This window comes from Oncorhynchus mykiss, chromosome 21, assembly GCF_013265735.2.
Source record: "Oncorhynchus mykiss isolate Arlee chromosome 21, USDA_OmykA_1.1, whole genome shotgun sequence".
In the NCBI taxonomy this organism is placed as follows: Eukaryota; Metazoa; Chordata; class Actinopteri; order Salmoniformes; family Salmonidae; genus Oncorhynchus; species Oncorhynchus mykiss.
This window is the reverse complement of record NC_048585.1, coordinates 31,911,975-31,931,714: the sequence shown is the minus strand read 5'-3', so window position 1 is coordinate 31,931,714 and position 19,740 is coordinate 31,911,975. Positions and strand designations below refer to the sequence as shown.

The 19,740-nt window shown below is 44.2% G+C and overlaps 1 protein-coding gene across 1 annotated transcript in view; it reads left to right on the top strand.

Annotated features, from left to right (window-relative positions):
- Positions 1-19,740, top strand: part of LOC110500248 (synapsin-3) — a 125,092-nt gene that overhangs the window by 17,068 nt on the left and 88,284 nt on the right. Inside the window, exon 3 of the mRNA XM_021577500.2 lies at positions 9,401-9,458. Within this exon, the coding sequence (XP_021433175.2) occupies positions 9,401-9,458 (58 nt within the window). The remainder of the gene's footprint in view (positions 1-9,400; positions 9,459-19,740) is intronic.

The following is a 19,740-nucleotide window of genomic DNA, read 5'->3' as shown; positions in this document are numbered from 1 at the left end:
TGAAGATGTCGTTCCCATAGCAACGATTAAAACATTCCCTAACCAGAAACCGTGGATTGATGGCAGCATTCGCGTGAAACTGAAAGCGCGAACCACTGCTTTTAATCAGGGCAAGGTGTCTGGTAACATGACCGAATACAAACAGTGCAGCTATTCCCTCCGCAAGGCTATCAAACAAGCTAAGCGTCAGTACAGAGACAAACGGCTCAGACACAAGAGGCATGTGGCAGGGTCTACAGTCAATCACGGAGTACAGGAAGAAATCCAGCCCAGTCACGGACCAGGATGTCTTGCTCCCAGGCAGACTAAATTACTTTTTTGCCCGCTTTGAGGACAATACAGTGCCACTGACACGGCCTGCTACGAAAACATGCGGTCTCTCCTTCACTGCAGCCGAGGTGAGTAAGACATTTAAACGTGTTAACCCTCGCAAGGCTGCAGGCCCAGACGGCATCCCCAGCCGCGCCCTCAGAGCATGCGCAGACCAGCTGGCCGGTGTGTTTACGGACATATTCAATCAATCCATATACCAGTCTGCTGTTCCCACATGCTTCAAGAGGGCCACCATTGTTCCTGTTCCCAAGAAAGCTAAGGTAACTGAGCTAAACGACTACCGCCCCGTAACACTCACTTCCGTCATCATGAAGTGCTTTGAGAGACTAGTCAAGGACCATATCACCTCCACCCTACCTGACACCCTAGACCCACTCCAATTTGCTTACCGCCCAAATAGGTCCACAGACGATGCAATCTCAACCACACTGCACACTGCCCTAACCTATCTGGACAAGAGGAATACCTATGTGAGAATGCTGTTCATCGACTACAGCTCGGCATTCAACACCATAGTACTCTCCAAGCTCGTCATCAAGCTCGAGACCCTGGGTCTCGACCCCGCCCTGTGCAACTGGGTACTGGACTTCCTGACGGGCCGCCCCCAGGTGGTGAGGATAGGCAACAACATCTCCTCCCCGCTGATCCTCAACACTGGGGCCCCACAAGGGTGCGTTCTGAGCCCTCTCCTGTACTCTCTGTTCACCCACGACTGCGTGGCCACGCACGCCTCCAACTCAATCATCAAGTTTGCGGACGACAACAGTGGTAGGCTTGATTACCAACAACGACGAGACGGCCTACAGGGAGGAGGTGAGGGCCCTCGGAGTGTGGTGTCAGGAAAATAACCTCACACTCAACGTCAACAAAACTAAGGAGATGATTGTGGACTTCAGGAAACAGCAGAGGGAACACCCCCCTATCCACATCGATGGAACAGTAGTGGAGAGGGTAGCAAGTTTTAAGTTCCTCGGCACACACATCACAGACAAACTGAATTGGTCCACTCATACAGACAGCATCGTGAAGAAGGCGCAGCAGCGCCTCTTCAACCTCAGGAGGCTGAAGAAATTCGGCTTGTCACCAAAAGCACTCACAAACTTCTACAGATGCACAATCGAGAGCATCCTGGCGGGCTGTATCACCGCCTGGTACGGCAACTGCACCGCCCTCAACCGTAAGGCTCTCCAGAGGGTAGTGAGGTCTGCACAACGCATCACCGGGGGCAAACTACCTGCCCTCCAGGACACCTACACCACCCGATGTCACAGGAAGGCCATAAAGATCATCAAGGACATCAACCACCCGAGCCACTGCCTGTTCACCCCGCTATCATCCAGAAGGCGAGGTCAGTACAGGTGCATCAAAGCTGGGACCGAGAGACTGAAAAACAGCTTCTATCTCAAGGCCATCAGACTGTTAAACAGCCACCACTAACATTGAGTGGCTGCTGCCAACACACTGACACTGACTCAACTCCAGCCACTTTAATAATGGGAATTGATGGGAAATGATGTAAATATATCACTAGCCACTTTAAACAATGCTACCTTATATAATGTTACTTACCCTACATTATTCATCTCATATGCATACGTGTATATACTGTACTCTATATCATCGACTGTATCCTTATGTAATACATGTATCACTAGCCACTTTAAACTATGCCACTTTGTTTACATACTCATCTCATTTGTACATACTGTACTCGATACCATCTACTGTATCTTGCCTATGCTGCTCTGTACCATCACTCATTCATATATCCTTATGTACATATTCTGTATCCCCTTACACTGTGTACAAGACAGTAGTTTTGGAATTGTTAGTTAGATTACTTGTTATTACTGCATTGTCGGAACTAGAAGCACAAGCATTTCGCTACACTCGCATTAACATCTGCTAACCATGTGTTTGTGACAAATAAAATTTGATTTGATCACTGATGTTGTTGTCATATCTGCTGTCAAAATGAGGGTAATTGTGATGGCTGTGGAAAAAATCTGGCTGTGAGTTCTTATTGTCATATAGCGTAACCCATGTTGACTTGTAAGAATGAAGGACACATTTCAGATTTCGTCTGTCAAAATACACTGCTCAAAAAAATAAAGGGAACACTAAAATAACACATCCTAGATCTGAATGAATGAAATATTCTTATTAAATACTTTTTTCTTTACATAGTTGAATGTGCTGACAACAAAATCACACAAATTATCAATGGAAATCAAATTTATCAACCCATGGAGGTCTGGATTTGGAGTCACACTCAAAATTAAAGTGGAAAACCACACTACAGGCTGATCCAACTTTGATGTAATGTCCTTAAAACAAGTCAAAATGAGGCTCAGTAGTGTGTGTGGCCTCCACGTGCCTGTATGACCTCCCTACAACGCCTGGGCATGCTCCTGATGAGGTGGCAGATGGTCTCCTGAGGGATCTCCTCCCAGACCTGGACTAAAGCATCCGCCAAATCCTGGACAGTCTGTGGTGCAACGTGGCGTTGGTGGGTGGAGCGAGACATGATGTCCCAGATGTGCTCAATTAGATTCAGGTCTGGGGAACGGGCGGGCCAGTCCATAGCATCAATGCCTTCCTCTTGCAGGAACTGCTGACACACTCCAGCCACATGAGGTCTAGCATTGTCTTGCATTAGGAGGAACCCAGGGCCAATCGCACCAGCATATGGTCTCACAAGCCGTCTGAGGATCTCATCTCGGTACCTAATGGCAGTCAGGCTACCTCTGGCGAGCACATGGAGGGCTGTGCGGCCCCCCAAATAAATGCCATCCCACACCATGACTGACCCACCCCCAAACCGGTCATGCTGGAGGATGTTGCAGGCAGCAGAACGTTCTCCACGGCGTCTCCAGACTCTGTCACGTCTGTCACGTGCTCAGTGTGAACCTGCTTTCATCTGTGAAGAGCACAGGACGCCAGTGGCGAATTTGCCAATCTTGGTGTTCTCTGGCAAATGCCAAACGTCCTGCACGGGGTTGGGCTGTAAGCACAATCCCCACCTGTGGACGTCGGGCCCTCATACCACCCTCATGGAGTCTGTTTCTGACCGTTTGAGCAGACACATGCACATTTGTGGCCTGCTGGAGGTCATTTTGCAGGGCTCTGGCAGTGCTCCTCCTTGCACAAAGGTGGATGTAGCGGTCCTGCTGCTGGGTTGTTGCCCTCCTACGGCCTCCTCCACGTCTCCTGATGTACTGGCCTGTCTCCTGGTTGCGCCTCCGTGCTCTGGACACTACGCTGACAGACACAGCAAACCTTCTTGCCACAGCTCACATTGATTTACCATCCTGGATGAGCTGCACTACCTGAGCCACTTGTGTGGGTTGTAGACTCCGTCTCATGCTACCACTAGAGTGAAGGCACCGCCAGCATTCAAAAGTGACCAAAACATCAGCCAGGAAGCGTAGGAACTGAGAAGTGGTCTGTGGTCACCACCTGCAGAACCACTCCTTTATTGTGTGTGTCTTGCTAATTGCCTATAATTTCCACCTGTTGTCTATTCCATTTGCACAACAGCATGTGAAATTTATTGTCAATCAGTGTTGCTTCCTAAGTGGACAGTTTGATTTCACAGAAGTGTGATTGACTTGGAGTTACATTGTGTTTTAAGTGTTCCCTTTATTTTTTTGACCAGTGTACATTACTCACTTTGGCTTTATGGGAGACTAATGCAATGAGGGGAAAAGTTTCATGGTAAAGATTCTGGATTCCTCTGCATGATGTTTTTACAATGGGTGTGTGACTGTAAGAGTGAGTGTTTGGGGAGAACATGGGCCAAATCCTGTCTGGGTGTCTACTCTTGGAACCATGCGAAGGGCTGCTCACCTCACAACTTTTTAAAGTCCAACTGACTGTACATTTAATTGATCATTTGAAGTGATGACAAGTTGCGCAATGAATTCCTTGGCTTGAAAACATGTAATTTTTAGTACATACGCAAGCCTCCTGGTCTTGCTTAAAATCTCATGCTCTACTACTGTCATGGTGAAGGTAAGTGTGGCCCTGGGTGACAGAGCATTGGTCTTTACTGTATCTAAGTCAGACTTTTTCAAAGGTTGACCGCTAACTAAATGACAAGGAAGTATAACCATGGATCTTATAGTCAACAGCTGGAAAACCTTAAGATCGGTGATGAGATTAACCCCATTTGCGTCTGTTACAGTAAAGCAGCATATGGAAACCAGGGATAGGGGGAATTCTAACCGGTGCCCCCACACACTGACTCTGTACCGGTACCCCCTGTATATAGCCTCGCTATCTTTATTTTACTGCTACTCTTTAATTATTTGTTACTTTTATTTCTTATTTTTGCAGGTATTTTTCTTAACCAAAAGACGCATCAATCTCCGATTTTTAAATAAGCGGAGCAAGCGAAACAACAGCTCCTCTGTCTCGTTATGTGTATCTGATGCTGTCTGGACAAACAAAATAGTATGTCATCTTTTTATCCAGACAGCATCAGATACATGGGCTATATATAGTAAGACAGAGGGGTGCTGTTAAGCTCATTCGGATGCTTTCTCCGGTGAGAGAGTTTCTTCTCCTGACAGCAGAGCCTTCTCCTGATAGTTGAAGGGGCCATGCCCAGTTGATAATCACCCCGATAATTGCCTCAACTGAACCTAAACTATAGCGAAACAACCAATTGAACCGATATAACAACATTAAATAAATGAAGTAAAGTATCATGGGGGAGAAAGGCAGAGAATGGGTGAGTTGATGAGTGAGGGGAAGCGAAAGATAATTATGTAATCACCAATTTATGAATGAGGAACAGGACAGGCATTTCTATTGTTTTGATCTATTCTAATCTCAAAATGGTATGTGCGCTATATCAGTACACCGAATCCAAGCTGTCTACTCTGGTCTACTTGGAGTACACAGTGAGAGCATGCGTCATTTTCAAATGGCAAGTAGACTAAGATGAATGGATGCACATGCTGCATTAGCATTGCTACAAAATCTGAATGAAAACGACTCTGGTGGTGGGGAAGAAATGAATCACAGCATCTCTGTCTATTCTTCTGATTCTGAGCCTCCGCCTGAACCTGCACCTCTGAGGTCTAAGCGCAAAAAAAGCCAGAACGGTGCGCACTGAGCAGATGCCTGCGCCACCACCAAGTGAAACAGGAGAGAGGAGGGACGGCCTCGTTTGGCTTGAACAAGCAGACGACAATGCTACTGGCCGATTTATCAGCTCAAAATGTCATCATTGAGAGACCAGGCCCTTGCAACTCAAGTAAAAAACATTCGCAATGCATTCGCCAGATTTCCTTGTTTGTGACATGGACATGCTCTAATGAGCTGACAATTTACTGTTTTTGACTGCTGTCATATCAAGCCTTATATTAATTATGATGCTATTATTGCTTTTGTGCTGATTTTCAGTAGTTATCAAGCACATCAAGCGCATGTTTAGGCTGCTGATGTTATCCTTATTTGACTGAGTGTCTTGGTGGTTGGGGTATTTCATTGTATTTTGTTATAGAAAGAAGCTGTTACCACGTTCCAGCACATGCTTTCTGTTTCCTAGTTGTAACAAATGCAGTCCAAGTGTTCAACACATTTTATCCTTGAATGTTTTTTAAATAGCAGTGGTCTCCAATGGGTTCATCGCAAGCACCTTAGCTCTTAGCCCAGCTATAAGTAGCTCGCCAAATATTTCTGAAAAAAGTAGCGCCATCGTGCTGATTTGCGACAATCATTCATATCATACCATTACACAGCATAGGAGTCAAGTCATACATGCCTTTTTTAAATACAATCAAGCGGTTTTATTATTATCATGTATAAGGCCGGGCGGTCAGGCCCCGTCTGATTTGGGCTGGGAATGAGAACTCAACCCCAAACTGAGTGTCAGACACCTTAAGCTCCTGGCTACTATCCAATTTAATCCATTTTGACATTATCCCTAGTTAGTTTAAGGCAATTTGAACTAAACGTAACACTGTCAATTAATTTCCAGCAATGTTGCCCCTGTGTGTCTGGTGTGGAGGGTGTGTGTGTTTGTCTCAGTCACTTAGCCAGTTAGCGGTAATGATGCCGTAGATTTACCTGGCAGAATTATATAACGATTATTTGTATCAATCGATGGGTATTTGTTTTGCGAGCTCTGTCATGACATATACAGCAACACAAACATCTCACAAAATGCACAATCAAAGGGGTGTTACACAAAAAATATTTTTTTTCCCCGCACCAACATTTTTTTTCTTCAGTAATTTAAGCATTGAAATGGACTCAGAACCTCCAATTTCATTGATTCTCTAAGAAATAATTGTTATTTTTAGAGTGGAAATCTGGAGAAAAAAAATCCCAAACCAAGGAAAATGGTTGGTAATACAAAGACTGCTTATGAAAGCTAAAAATAAAAATAAAAAAAAATTCTGAGTTACTCTGAACATGTTTCATAATTTAAAAGTAGCTCTCGTGCTAGAGAAGGTTTGAGACCTGTCCAACAGTAACAAACTAATAAAAAAAATAGTATTCTGTTACCCAAGAAGTGATTTTTCCATAAAGAAAATGTTTTAATTACACTGTTAAAATGTTGCAGCCACAATGACTGCTCATTAGCTTGAAGCGGGTCTATCGAGGCCCAGAGGATTTATTTATTTATTTATTTTTCTTTTTTCTTTTTTGTGCAACGTGCGTGCACACAGGTGGTCCTTTTTTAAACTTTAACTTTTTTTTTAACCCCACTATGGAAATTAAATGTCCTTTCAAGTAATTTGTTCTTGGGCCAGCCATGCAAGGAGTGATTAGTAGAAAGTTGCAAGAAGAGACTGGAACGAATGCGAGAAGCTTGGATGATTTTTTTTTTTTTGTGTGTGTCACTGAAAAGACACCAAGGCAAAAAAGTGTGAACAGAAAATGTGCAATCCCAAAGAGAAGTTTAGAGGCAGTTACTCTAAATCTTTAACAGCCTGAGCGTGAGCGTGCGCACACACACACACCAACAGCTAGCATGTAGCCCTTGACAGATTGATAACCGGCCCAGGCCTGCTAGGGTTGAGAGTTCACCGGCTGGACCCACAGAGTGTTGGCAAAGACACAAGCTATAAACATAAAGCTCTTAACGCCCGAAAGTGTGCACGAGAGGTAGTACATCTGAAATGTCCAGATTTATGTGAATGTCCACCCCCTTCACTTTTTAAAGTGACACCGTCCCTGTCGGTTTCTGCCTCGTTTGTTCCTTGTGTTTTTGTGGGTGTGTTTGTTTCAAGGCTGTCTAAAAGTGTCATCAGGTTTCCTGCCTATGGTGTTTGATGCCAGTGAAGCCTGATGCCTGGCCTGTAAGGATGTCACGGTTAGGAACAGGAAATTATGTTTTCAGACAGAAAAAGGGCATCTGTTACTGTTTGTGTACAGGGACATTGAGTCCTATTCAGGGGCATTGAGTTATATCTGTAATATACTTTTGATTTGAGATCCGCCTCCCTTTTTCCCCGCTCGCTCGCTGTTTCTTGATGAGGTGCCTAATAGGTGGGAGATATGATGTTCTGACTGATTATGATGCTCAGACGGTTTTTAGTCTGGGAAAGTTTGCTTGTATGGTACTATACTGTAATGCTGTAATCATGGAAACAAATATGTCAATGGTCTCAAGCTATTTTGGAAAACTTGACGTTTCAGCCTTCCTCAATCAAATCAAATGTATTTATATAGCCCTTCGTACATCAGCTGATATCTCAAAGTGCTGTACAGAAACCCAGCCTAAAACCCCAAACAGCAAGCAATGCAGGTGTAGAAGCACGGTGGCTAGGAAAAACTCTAGGAAGAAACCTAGAGAGGAACCAGGCTTCTGGCTGTGCCGGGTGGAGATTATAACAAAACATGGCCAAATGTTCATAAATTACCAGCATGGTCAAATAATAATAATCACAGTAGTTGTCGAGGGTGCAGCAAGTCAGAACCTCAGGCGTTACACTGGCAATACTATAGTGTCTATAAGAACATCCAATAGTTAAAGGTATATAAAATACAAATGGTATAGAGAAATAGTCCTATAAATACTATATTAACAACCTAAAACCTCTTACCTTGGAATATTTAAGTCTCATGTTAAAAGGAACCACCACCTTTCATATGTGCTCATGTTCTGAGCAAGGAACTTAAATGTTAGCTTTTTTACATGGCACACGTTACTATCTTCTCCAACACTTTTGTTTTAAACCAAATTGAACATTTAATTATTTATTTGAGGCAAAATTGATTTTATTGATGTTTTATATTAAGTTAAAATAAGTGTCAATTCAGTATTGTTGTAATTGTCATTATTACAATAAAAATAAAATAAAAAAATGGCCGTTTTTTTATTTTATTTATTTTTATTTATTTTTAAATTTTTAAATATTCGGTATCGGCTTTTTTGGTCCTCCAATAATCGGTATTGGCGTTGAAAAATCATAATCGGTCAACCTCTACCCCACACCACTAGAGGGATATCTTCAACAACCAACTTACCATCCTGAGACGAGGCCGGGTATAGCCCATAAAGATCTCCGGCACAACCCAAGGGGGGGCGCCAACCCAGACAGGAAGATCACATCAGTGACTCAACCCACTCAAGTGACGCACCCCTCCTAGGGACGGCATGAAAGAGCACCAGTAAGCCAGTGACTCAGCCCCTATAATAGGGTTAAAGGCAGAGAATCCCAGTGGAAAGAGGGGAACCGGCTAGGCAGAGACAGCAAGGGCGGTTCGTTGCTCCAGAGGCTTTCCGTTCACCTTCAAATGAACAGATTATTCTGAGGTTGTTTTGACTGCATACTGTTGTGACTACGTACTTTTCTCTGTTGGTGAAAAACAAGTGTAATGGTATACACAGGTGGCCACTACAACGGATACCTTTTTATAATTCTACAGAATTTAGGTGATACTGGAGAAGCTATTTTTCTAGTCGTCTCTACACGGGTCATATCAAGCCTGTAGAGAATCTTTTTCTGTCTGGAAACTCACCTAGTCTACTGTGTGGTGAAAGGTTATAAGCTCTGAAAGTTGTGATCTTGTCTCATTAGTCTCTTTCCCATTTCTTTCCTCACAGGGCCAAGTATTTCCGAGGGAAGAAGTTGAACGGGGAGTACGACATCCGGGTGGAGCAGGTTGGTGGCGTTAGAGCTGGAGGGACTGATGACTTGGCTCAGATGAGGGATTGGGTTATGTTAGCTCAGCTGATGCCCCTCCTGGGTGATTGACTTGACCCACATCTTTCACAATTATTTTTTTCTTTTTTACCCCATCATCCACTAAGAATCCAAGCTGTTTATTCAAGAACCATTAGGATAGCATGTGAGAGCTTGAACAGCTGGGTAGCAGCAGGTATTACATACTTATTAGACACTAAGTACAAGACCTTTTTACTCCCATGCCCCAGTTAGCCTGTTATCATGTTGGCATGCTCTGGTGTGTGTACAGTATGTGCTTGGCTGCCTGATGGAATGTACTTATTTTTATGTACTCGTCTTCTCAGCATTGGATTACATGCAGGGAGGATTTAAATGTTTATTGGACTCGTGTCAGAAGCAGTCCCTTACAGTTCTGAGTCGACACTTTTTTTTAATTTTTTTTTTTTATTAGAAACTAGCAATGACCGTAGTTTGATTTTCATTCTGCACTGTGTTAACACATCCTAATGGTTTCTCTGATTCTCCCATCAGGTAGCTCTTTTACAAATGTTTTGTCAGACCAACTATCCCCTGAAGTAACGAGTTCGTAACCCTGTAGCACAAATACGGCAGTTTTTTTAATGGCATTTATATAAAAAATATATATATATATGAAAAGATGCCGTCAGTGCCAATGTATACGCAACTGTCTAGACATAATATTTTCAGTGGGTAGATAACATCTAATTTCCCTCCTAAAATTTTGGCCATACATCCGCAAGCGATTGGGCAGACCGGAGTCGTTGTCTTTGAAATTAAGTGGTGGGATTTATTTGGAGAAGGAAAAAGCGAACTACAAAAGACCAGACCAGGGACTATATACGCTGTCTGTTTGCTCAACACTCTGTTGTTTTCATTCTCAGTAATATTGAGACTGTAGCCGGGCTAGTGGGGCTTGGAGTTCTGAGTTAAAATCATGTTTTTTTTTTTAAAGAGATGTGAAATATGGGGGCTCTGCTTTTTTGTAGCAGTTTGTGGCATTGCTGAGAGCAAAGCCAAATAAAAACATGTGGCAGCTCTTAATTAGGACCCTTAAATCAAGAGTGACGGGACCGCTATGGGGGGGGGGCGCACCCTCAAGCCCCCTAAACCCTTGTTCTTTTTGCCAGACCCTCTGCTGTTTCCCAGAAGTCCTCCTCGCAGGGTAACAAGTCAGATGCTATTTGCCCACCGCCTCCAACCTTCCCGCCCTACACAGCCCAGCCGGACCCCTCGCCGGTTGTTAGTAGTACATCTAACATAAAGCTCAAGGATGAAGGAAACCCAATCCCTGTTTGAATAGTTGGATCAATGTGATGGGATGATGAGCCCTTTTTTTTTATTTTTTTTTTTAGAAAACTCCAGTTAAAAACAGAGCCACCTTGCTCTCTCGCTCTTTTCCTCCCTTTCCTACATCCTTAGCTTAGCTCTGCAGTGCTGTCGTCTCTCACTCTGCTCTGAACTCAACTTGTGCCCAACGCCAACCTAGCTAGCTCTCTCCTGCTCTTCACCCAGCTGCTGCCATATAAGGTGCCAGTCTGAGGCACAGGCAGTGTACGGGCTACCCATAGCAGTGTCTGATAGCTGAGGGAGAGAAGGAGGAAGAGGCCTATTGAGGTCTGGAACACTACATGAACAAAAGTATGTGAACACCTGCTCGTCGAACATCTCATTCCAAACTCATGGGCATTAATATGGAGTTTGTCCACCCTTTGCTATAACAACCTCCACTCTTCTGGGAAGGCTTTCCACTAGATGTTGGAACATTGCTGCGGGGACTTGCTTCCGTTCAGCCGCGAGCATTAGTGAGGTCGGGCACTGATGTTGGGAGATTAGGCCTGACTTGCAGTCGGCGTTCCAATTGATCCCGCAGGTGTTCGATGGAGTTGAGGTCAGGGTTCTTCCACACCGATCTCGACAAACCATTTCTGTATGGACCTCTCTTTGTGCACTGGGGCATTGTCATGCTGAAACAGGAAAAGACCTTCCCTGAACTGTTGCCGCAAAGTTGGAAGCACAGAATCGTCTAGAATGGCATTGTATGCTGTAGCTTTAATATTTCCCTTCTCTGGAACTAAGGGGCCAACCCAAACCTTAACTGCCCCAGACCATTATTCTTCCTCCACCAAACTTTACAGTTGGCACTATGCATTGGGGTAGGTAGTGTTATTTTGGCATCCACAAAACCCACATTTGTCCGTCGGACTGCCAGATGGTGAAGTGTGATTCATACTCCAGACAGCGCGTTTCCACTACTCCAGAGTCCATTTGCGGCGAGCTTTATTGTGCTGACATTGCTTCCACAGGCAGTTTGGAACTCCGTAGTGACGGTTGCAACCAAGGAGAGACACATTTTTACGCACTTTAGCACACTGTGGTCCCATTCTGTGAGCTTGTGTGGCCTACCACTTCGCAGCTGAGCCGTTGTTCCTCCTACATGTTTCCACTTCACAATAACAGCACTTACAGTTGACCGGGACAGATCTAGCAGGGCAGAAATTTGACGAACTGATTTGTTGAAAAGGTTGCATCCTATGACGGTGCCACGGTGAAAGTCACTGAACTCTTCAGGAAGGCCATTCTACTGCCTATGTTTGTTTATGGAGAAGACATGGCTGTGTGCTCGATTTTATACTTGTCAGCAACGGGTGTGGCGGAAATAGCAGAATCCACTCATTTGAAGGGGTGTGCACAAATTTGTGTATATATAGTGTATCTCTTGATATGTCCCTTTCCCCAACCCCATTAAAATATTTCAGTTGTGAGCATGTTGTCATAAATCACTCCTCCACACGGCCGAGGCCCTGCTTTGAAGGTTTACTTTCTTGAAGCCTTGACATGTATAAAACCCTTAACACTTAAACACAGATTACAAAATGTCTTCAACACACTCTACATTGCACTATGCAGATTACAAACAGAGCTCTGGGCCTTTTTTATATTCAGCTTATAGCTAAGCTCTATATCGGTGTCACCTTGTGCCTGAATAGTCCTTGCATATACTCTTCACGCTCATGTTTCACTGGGTTGCATGAGAGAGCAGTGCATCAATTGAAAGTTTGGTCCCACCTAACATTAATCAAATGCATCATTGTGCTCCCTAAATTTCACGAGTTCCATAAGAATGAGCGTTATCATCTAGCGTGAAGCTAGCTTCAGCCATGTCTGCAAGTAGCCATATATAAGAGTGTGAACAAAGCCCCCCCACCTTCTTGAGGCCAGATGCTGCCCTAGGTACCACAGGTATCCTGCCTCATGACAGATGTTGCCCTAGGTACCACAGGTATCCTGCCTCATGCCAGGCACATCCAACTGAACTCGTTCCCAGGGTTTTCATTTGGCACAGATCTGCCTTGAGCTGCTGCCCAGATCCTCATTGACTTACCCTCTGGGAGTCTTATCAATCTCTCAATAAGTGCTCCAAGATACCCAGCACCTTTTGACTGTGCCCACTCTTATCCTCTACACACTTGTGCTAGGAGATAGTGTGTGTTCAGTTTGCTGATGTGCTCTAAAGGGACATACACAGGGCTTATGTTTTTCCCCCCGATCTCCCACAGTGCCCGTTTGTCTCTTTTTGAAGTCTATTGGATGTGTGCTGCTTTTCTCTGCTTGGGGGCTAAGCAGTGCCAAGCTGAGGATCTCGATCATGACTTTCAGTTTCTTTCCCCTGTGAGTGATGTTTTTTCCCAAGGCTGCTTGCTTGCTTCATCTGCGTCAATGCGACGCTAACGTCACAGACATGATTCCAAATGGAATAATAGCCGTCTACTGGGTGCATGTTGGTACTCGACAACCCTTGTTCATGAGTAGAGGAGGGGAGTATTACATTTTACGGAATTGGGCAAATGACGTGATTAGAACGTCCGGGAGGTTCGATTGCGACTGTATAAAAGCCTGTTTCTCTTGGTTCCCATCCACCGTCCAACGAGTTCTAGACGGGTCAGAAGGGAAAACATCTGCTCACCAGGCCTATGACCTCAGTGAGGACAGAATTCCTGCTCTGCTCCCCTCCACCTTGTTTTTCCTTACCCTTAGTAATCGACTCACGTCCCCCCCCCCCCCCCCCCCCCTCAGGGCATCTGTGTTGATGTTGTTACAAGATTGATGTTCAGCACTGGCAAACTGTACAAAGACTCCTGCTGCCCTTTCTTGACCAACTTGAGCAAGTGCAGCTCTGCCCTATATAGGCGATACGAAGGTCGCTATTATGGAAAGGTTGTTGCTCTCTTCAGACTCCTGCCTTACTATGCTGCACACGTTTGTTCAGATAAATGAGGTGAAGTGTATCTAGTCCAGGTAAACAAGTCATTTCTGTTGTAGAAAAAACGGCTGTGTTTGGACCCAAAAGAAACCACAAGATGGGTGCCTTCCTTTGCCTACCCCACATCTATTTTTATCACCAGGAGCTATTTTAGGTTTCCCACTCCGACTGTTACTTTTGTGTGTGTGTATATATATATCGAAAGGGATCTGGTCAGGCTGTTTATTTTACAGGAGATATAATGGGCCCTTTAATGATTGGATGGTAGGGGGGAGGAGCAGGCGGTTTAGGCTAAATGCAGCTCAGACATGAAGGGGTCAGCAGAGAATCCTTTCTGTGAAAGAGGGTTTGCCACAGTTCTAGGAGTTTGTTTATCAGTACCCTGTGTACTAAGAGCATGACACCTCATACAGAACTGAATTGTTCTAGAACTGTTGCAGATGTCAATATCAATCACAGGCTTTTTGCCAGCAGAAGCTGGCGGAGTTCGAGTAAAATCACTTATCACGCTATGAATGTTAGGATAATGCTTTAGATTTGTATGTGGTTTTACTCCAGACCACCAAAGTTCTCGTTTGTCACCTGACCATAGCGAAAGGCATCTTGTGCACCTGAACCTCAATGACACTCATTAGCAGAATTCTAAAAATACTCCCAAAGATTTCAGATTAGCGCTGTGTGATGTTAGTGAGGGCCAGAAGGGGAGGAGAGAGGGAGATTGAGGGGGGCATATTTGGAGTATTGCTGTGTTATGTGCTGTCCACTTGTCCTGGGGCCCTGTGTGTGTGGTACAGTTGGGCAGAGTGCTCTCAGCGTTCTGATTTAATACCCTCCGCCAGCTGTTCAGAGGGCCTAATAGACTTTAAAATACACAAACACTCTCATACACTAATTCAAATAAAATTGTACTTGTCACATGCCCCAAATACAACAGGTGTAGACCTTACAGTAAAATGCTTACTTACAAGCCTTAACCAACAATGGAAAAAATACCTAAAAAATAAGTCGCAAATAAAGAGCAGCAGTAAAATAACAATAGTGAGGCTATATAATCAGGGGGTACTGGTACAGAGTCAATGTGCGGGGGCACCGGTTAGTCGAGGAATTTGTGCACAAGTTAGAGTGCACATGCATAACTCCATCTCAAGTGAAGATTTGCCCGAGACCGCTACAAGGATGGAACACTACAGAGCCCCGAGAGACTTTAATCAGTTCAATCATGGAACACTCTTCTTGAGGCCAGGGTAGGGTTTTAACAACAAAACATTTAGGACAGGAGTACTTCAGATCCTCTTCCTCGACTATTAAAAGGTTGTGGTAGACAACTGTTGCCATTATTTGGTGTGAGTCACATTTAGGCACTCTGAGAAGAGTCCTAGAAAGATGGCTTTCTGGCCGGAGTGCTTGGTATGTTGGGTACCAGCATCCGACTGTACTACAGCCTCCTGGCACATTTTAGAAATACTGCAATTGTTCTGGCAACACAGAGATCCGCATTTTTAAATGACATCAATGACGATAGCAGTGGGGGTTAGAGGAAGGCAGATTTTGTGCACTGGGGGCAGTTAAAGGGGAGAGAAGGCAGTTCCCATGTATCCTGTCCTGTTTCCCTTTCCCAGGGTGAGAGCTGCTCTAACACACAGTTGAATCTATTACCCTGATGGTAACCATGGCATTGTCAAACGGCCCCGTGTCCCGGGCACTTGCCCCAGTCACACAAATGGCTCATCCATAACTGTCCCATGACATAGGGCCTCACCCAGCCAGCCAATAGCAGGAGTTGTGGAGTGTTTTTGGTTGTTGCCAGAAACTAGCCCACTCTTCTGGTTTTATCTGGTCACAGCAAATGTCAACGTCTGCCCCTCTTGAGGGATTGCAATTTGCCAGATTGCAGATCTGTGTACTGGAATGTGTGGCATGTGTGTAGATGTTTGTGTGTTTCTCTGTGCATTTGTGTGTGTGTGTGTGTGTGTGTCATTTAAGAGTCTTTCTTGGTGACGGCAAAGCATTGTGCCGAGCACACAGATGTTTCGTTGAGAGGCGGGTATCAGTGGAGAGGAGCTAAGGAGAGGAAGGGAGCCAAGTTCCAGTGTGTTGTCTTTGAGGCACATTGGGAGTGGCGCCTTGCTGTCCTGTAAATAAGATTAGGGCATTTACTCGCCCCCTGCTCTCTATTCCTCTGTGAGCGCAACACAATAATAAAAAGAGGGTGGGTTCATACAAAATAAATTACTGTTTTCTTAAGTTGGCACATTGTTCTGGAAGACATGCACTCCCATAGTTTGTTTGTGCTGGCCACAGAGTTGAAAGGAAGGCATATATATATATATATATATATATATATATATATATATATATATATATATATATATATATATATATATATATATATATATATATATATATATATATATATATATATATATATATATATATATATATATATATATATATATATATATATATTTTTTTTTTTTATTGAGCATTTTGATTAGGATTCTGTAGTATATTGGTTGCAACAAATTGTACAGAAGACACTGTTTTCTATTCAAATAAAAGGCCTTAGCCTGCATCCTTTCCTACTAAGTATCCACTCTGCGGAGACCCATATAGCTGAAGGGCTTTTGCTGGAAATGCTGGTGCACAAATAACAAACACTAGAAGTTAAGGAAAGTTATGGTCTCTTCAGGTTGTGGCCTTTTTCAAGATTGCCACATATCCGTGAGGTTTCAGAATGCTTTTCAGGTTCGAGGACAAGCTCATGTTTCTCCAATACTTCAGAGGCTGAACTCACAATGCCTGAATGGGAACTTTAAGTCATCCATGTTCTGGGGCGTTTTTGTCATCCACGTTCATCGGCCCAAATACAATGCTTACACAGATGGCTTTTGTTTTTCTATTTGCATAGCACATGTTCTAACGACCTTCTGTGGCTTTACTTTGACAAAGTTCGTATTAACACTAGAGCAGCTAAACCATGTCGGTCCCATCTTGTTTGCCTCTACCACAATCTGAATATACAAACATTAAGAACACCTTTCTAATATTGACTTAAACCCCCCGCTTTTGCCCTCAGAACAGACTCAATTTGTCAGGGCATGGACTCTACAAGGTGTCGAAAGCGTTCCACAGGTGTGCTGGCCCAGGTTGCGTCCCACAGTTGTCAAGTTGGCTGGATGTCATTTGGGTGGTGAACCATTCTTGATAGACATGGGGAAACTGTTGAGCGTGGAAAAACCCAGCAGCGTTGCACTTCTTGATACTAACCGGTGTGCTTGGCACCTACTACCATAACCCATGCCAAAGGCACTATAATATTTTTGTCTTGCAAAATCCATGTCTCTATTGTCTCGGCTTTTAACGTCCTTCTTTAAAGTCCTTCCTTCATCTACACTGATTGAAGGGGATTTAACAAGTGACGTCAATAAGGGATCATAGCTTTCACCTGGATTCACCAGGTCAGTCTATATTATGGAAAGTTCATAATGTTTTGTACACTTTGTGTACCTTGTTTATTCAGATTGGTGTCTCATTGGTTAACCATATAGCCTTTACAAATAGTGAATTATTGAATTTGGCCCACTACGATCCCATGTATATTCCTCTTATGACAAATGACGATACCACCACGACAAATGACGATACCACCACCACGCTGTAATGTTGTGTTTTGGGGTCAACCAGATCTGCCAAATTAGATTTTTTTTCATAGTTGAAAAGGGGCAGGCCTACACATTGAGAACCCATTAAAATTCCTGCATTAGTGTCACTCTACATACTTAAAAGTGATGTTAAATCTGACACATGTTACCGCTAGAAGTCTGAGGTCAACATCTTGCTGATCTCTCGGCGGGGCTTTTGGTTTCTCTAATGGGAGCACCTAGCTAGGACTTGGAGGGCTTAAGACGAGCTCTACTTTGACTTTGTAACATTGGCCTGTAACATCCCACACTGCAGTATATGGACTGAAACCAATCCTTCTTGACCTTTGACCCCTAACCCTCACCTCACCTTCCATCCTGAGTAGACTGTCCTCCTCAGTGACTGGTCTCCATCTCCACAGCGCTAACATGATGGCAGCATGTTCACAGTAAAGTAGGGCAGGAATGTTGTCTTTTTTCTTTAGGATTCATTAGCTTTTTGTCCCTCAGTGAAGCTAAATCAAATCAAAATGTATTTACCACATGCGCTGAATACAACAAGTGTAGACTTTACCATGAAATGCTTACTTAAAAGCCCTTAACCAACAGTGCAGCTCAAGAAGAAGAAAATATTTACCAAGACGACAAAAATAAAAAGTAATAATAAAAAGTAACACTAACGAGGCACCGGTACCAAGTCAGTGTGCGGGGAAACAGGCTAGTTGAGGTAATCTGTACATGTAGGTGGGGGTGAAGTGACTATACATAGGTAACAAACGTGAGTAGCAGCGGGGGGGGGGGGGGGGGGGGGGGGGGGGGGGGGGGGGGGTCAGTCAATGTAAATTATCTGGTGCCGATTTTTATGAATTCTTCAGCAGTCTAATGGCTAAGTGGTAGAAGCTGTTGAGAAGTTTTTTTGGTCCTAGACTTGGTGCTCTGGTACCGCTTGCCGTGTGGTAGTAGGGAAAACAGAACTTGGGTGACTGGGGTCTCTGACAATTTTATGGGCTTTCTTCTGACACCGCCTATTATGTATGTCTTGGATGGCAGGAAGCTTGGCCCTAGTGATGTAATGGGCCGTTTTCACTACCCTCTGTAGCGCCTTATGGTCAGATGCCGAGCCGTTGTCATACCAGGGATGAGGCAACCGGTCAGGATACTCTCGATGGTGCAGCTGTAAAACCTTTTGAGGATCTGGGGACCCATGCCAAATTTGTTCAGTCTCCTGGGGGGGTTGTCGTTCTCTCTTCATGACTGTCTTGGTATGTTTGGACCATGATAGTTCGTTGGTGATGTGTACACCAAGGAACTTAACACTCTCGACCCGCTCCACTACAGCCCAGTTGATATTAATGGGTGCCTGTTCGGCCTGCCTTTTCCTGTAGTCCACGATCAGCTCCTTTGTCTTGCTCACATTAAAGGAGAGGTTGTTGTCCTGGCACCACACTGCCAGTTCTCTGACCTCTCTATAGGCCATCTCATCATTGTCGGTGTTCAGGCCTACCACTGTTGTGTCGTCAGCAAACTTAATGATGGTGTTGGTGTCGTGTTTGGCCACACAGTTATGGGTGAACAGGGAATACAGGAGGCGACTAAGCGTGGCAGATGTATTATTGCCTACTCTTACCACCTGGGGGCGGCTCGTCAGGAAGTCCAGGATCCAGTTGTAGAGGGAGCTGTTTAGTCCGAGTCCTTAGCTTAAGGGTGAGCTTTGGGGGCACTATGGTGTTGAATGCTGTGCTATAGTCAAAGAATAGCATTCTCACATAGGTGTTCCTTTTGTCCAAGTGAGAAAGGGTGGTGTGGAGTGCGATTGAGATTCCATCATCTGTGGATCTGATGGGGAGGTATGTGAATTGGTGTGGGTCTAGGGTGCTGGTACCATCTGTCATGGTACCAACAGCCAAACAAGGTCACCAAGGTCAAAAACAAAGACATGAACCCAGCATATGATCAAAAACAATCCCAAACTGAATTAACTGCAGGGATTTTTTTTTTTTTTAAATATGTAAAATGTGTTTTTAAATTTAGAGTTTAATTCCTTCCTGATTCCTGGTTTAGGACAGCATCATTCATTGGCCAGTCTCTCTGGTTCTCAATCATAAATATGGTGTATTTTATCAGCCCTGACTTTAGCAGACATGCCATATATGGAGAATGTCATGCGTTTGGATATTATGCTCTTGGGTTCACCATGGATGGGGAAAGTGGCTGTGTCCCAATACCAAGTTTCCCCAAAGGGCCACACCCATTGCATGTTCCTGAATGTACTGTGCGGTATTTACCCTGCAGAAAAATGTACTAACGGCTAATATAATGTATGTGACTTGTGTCT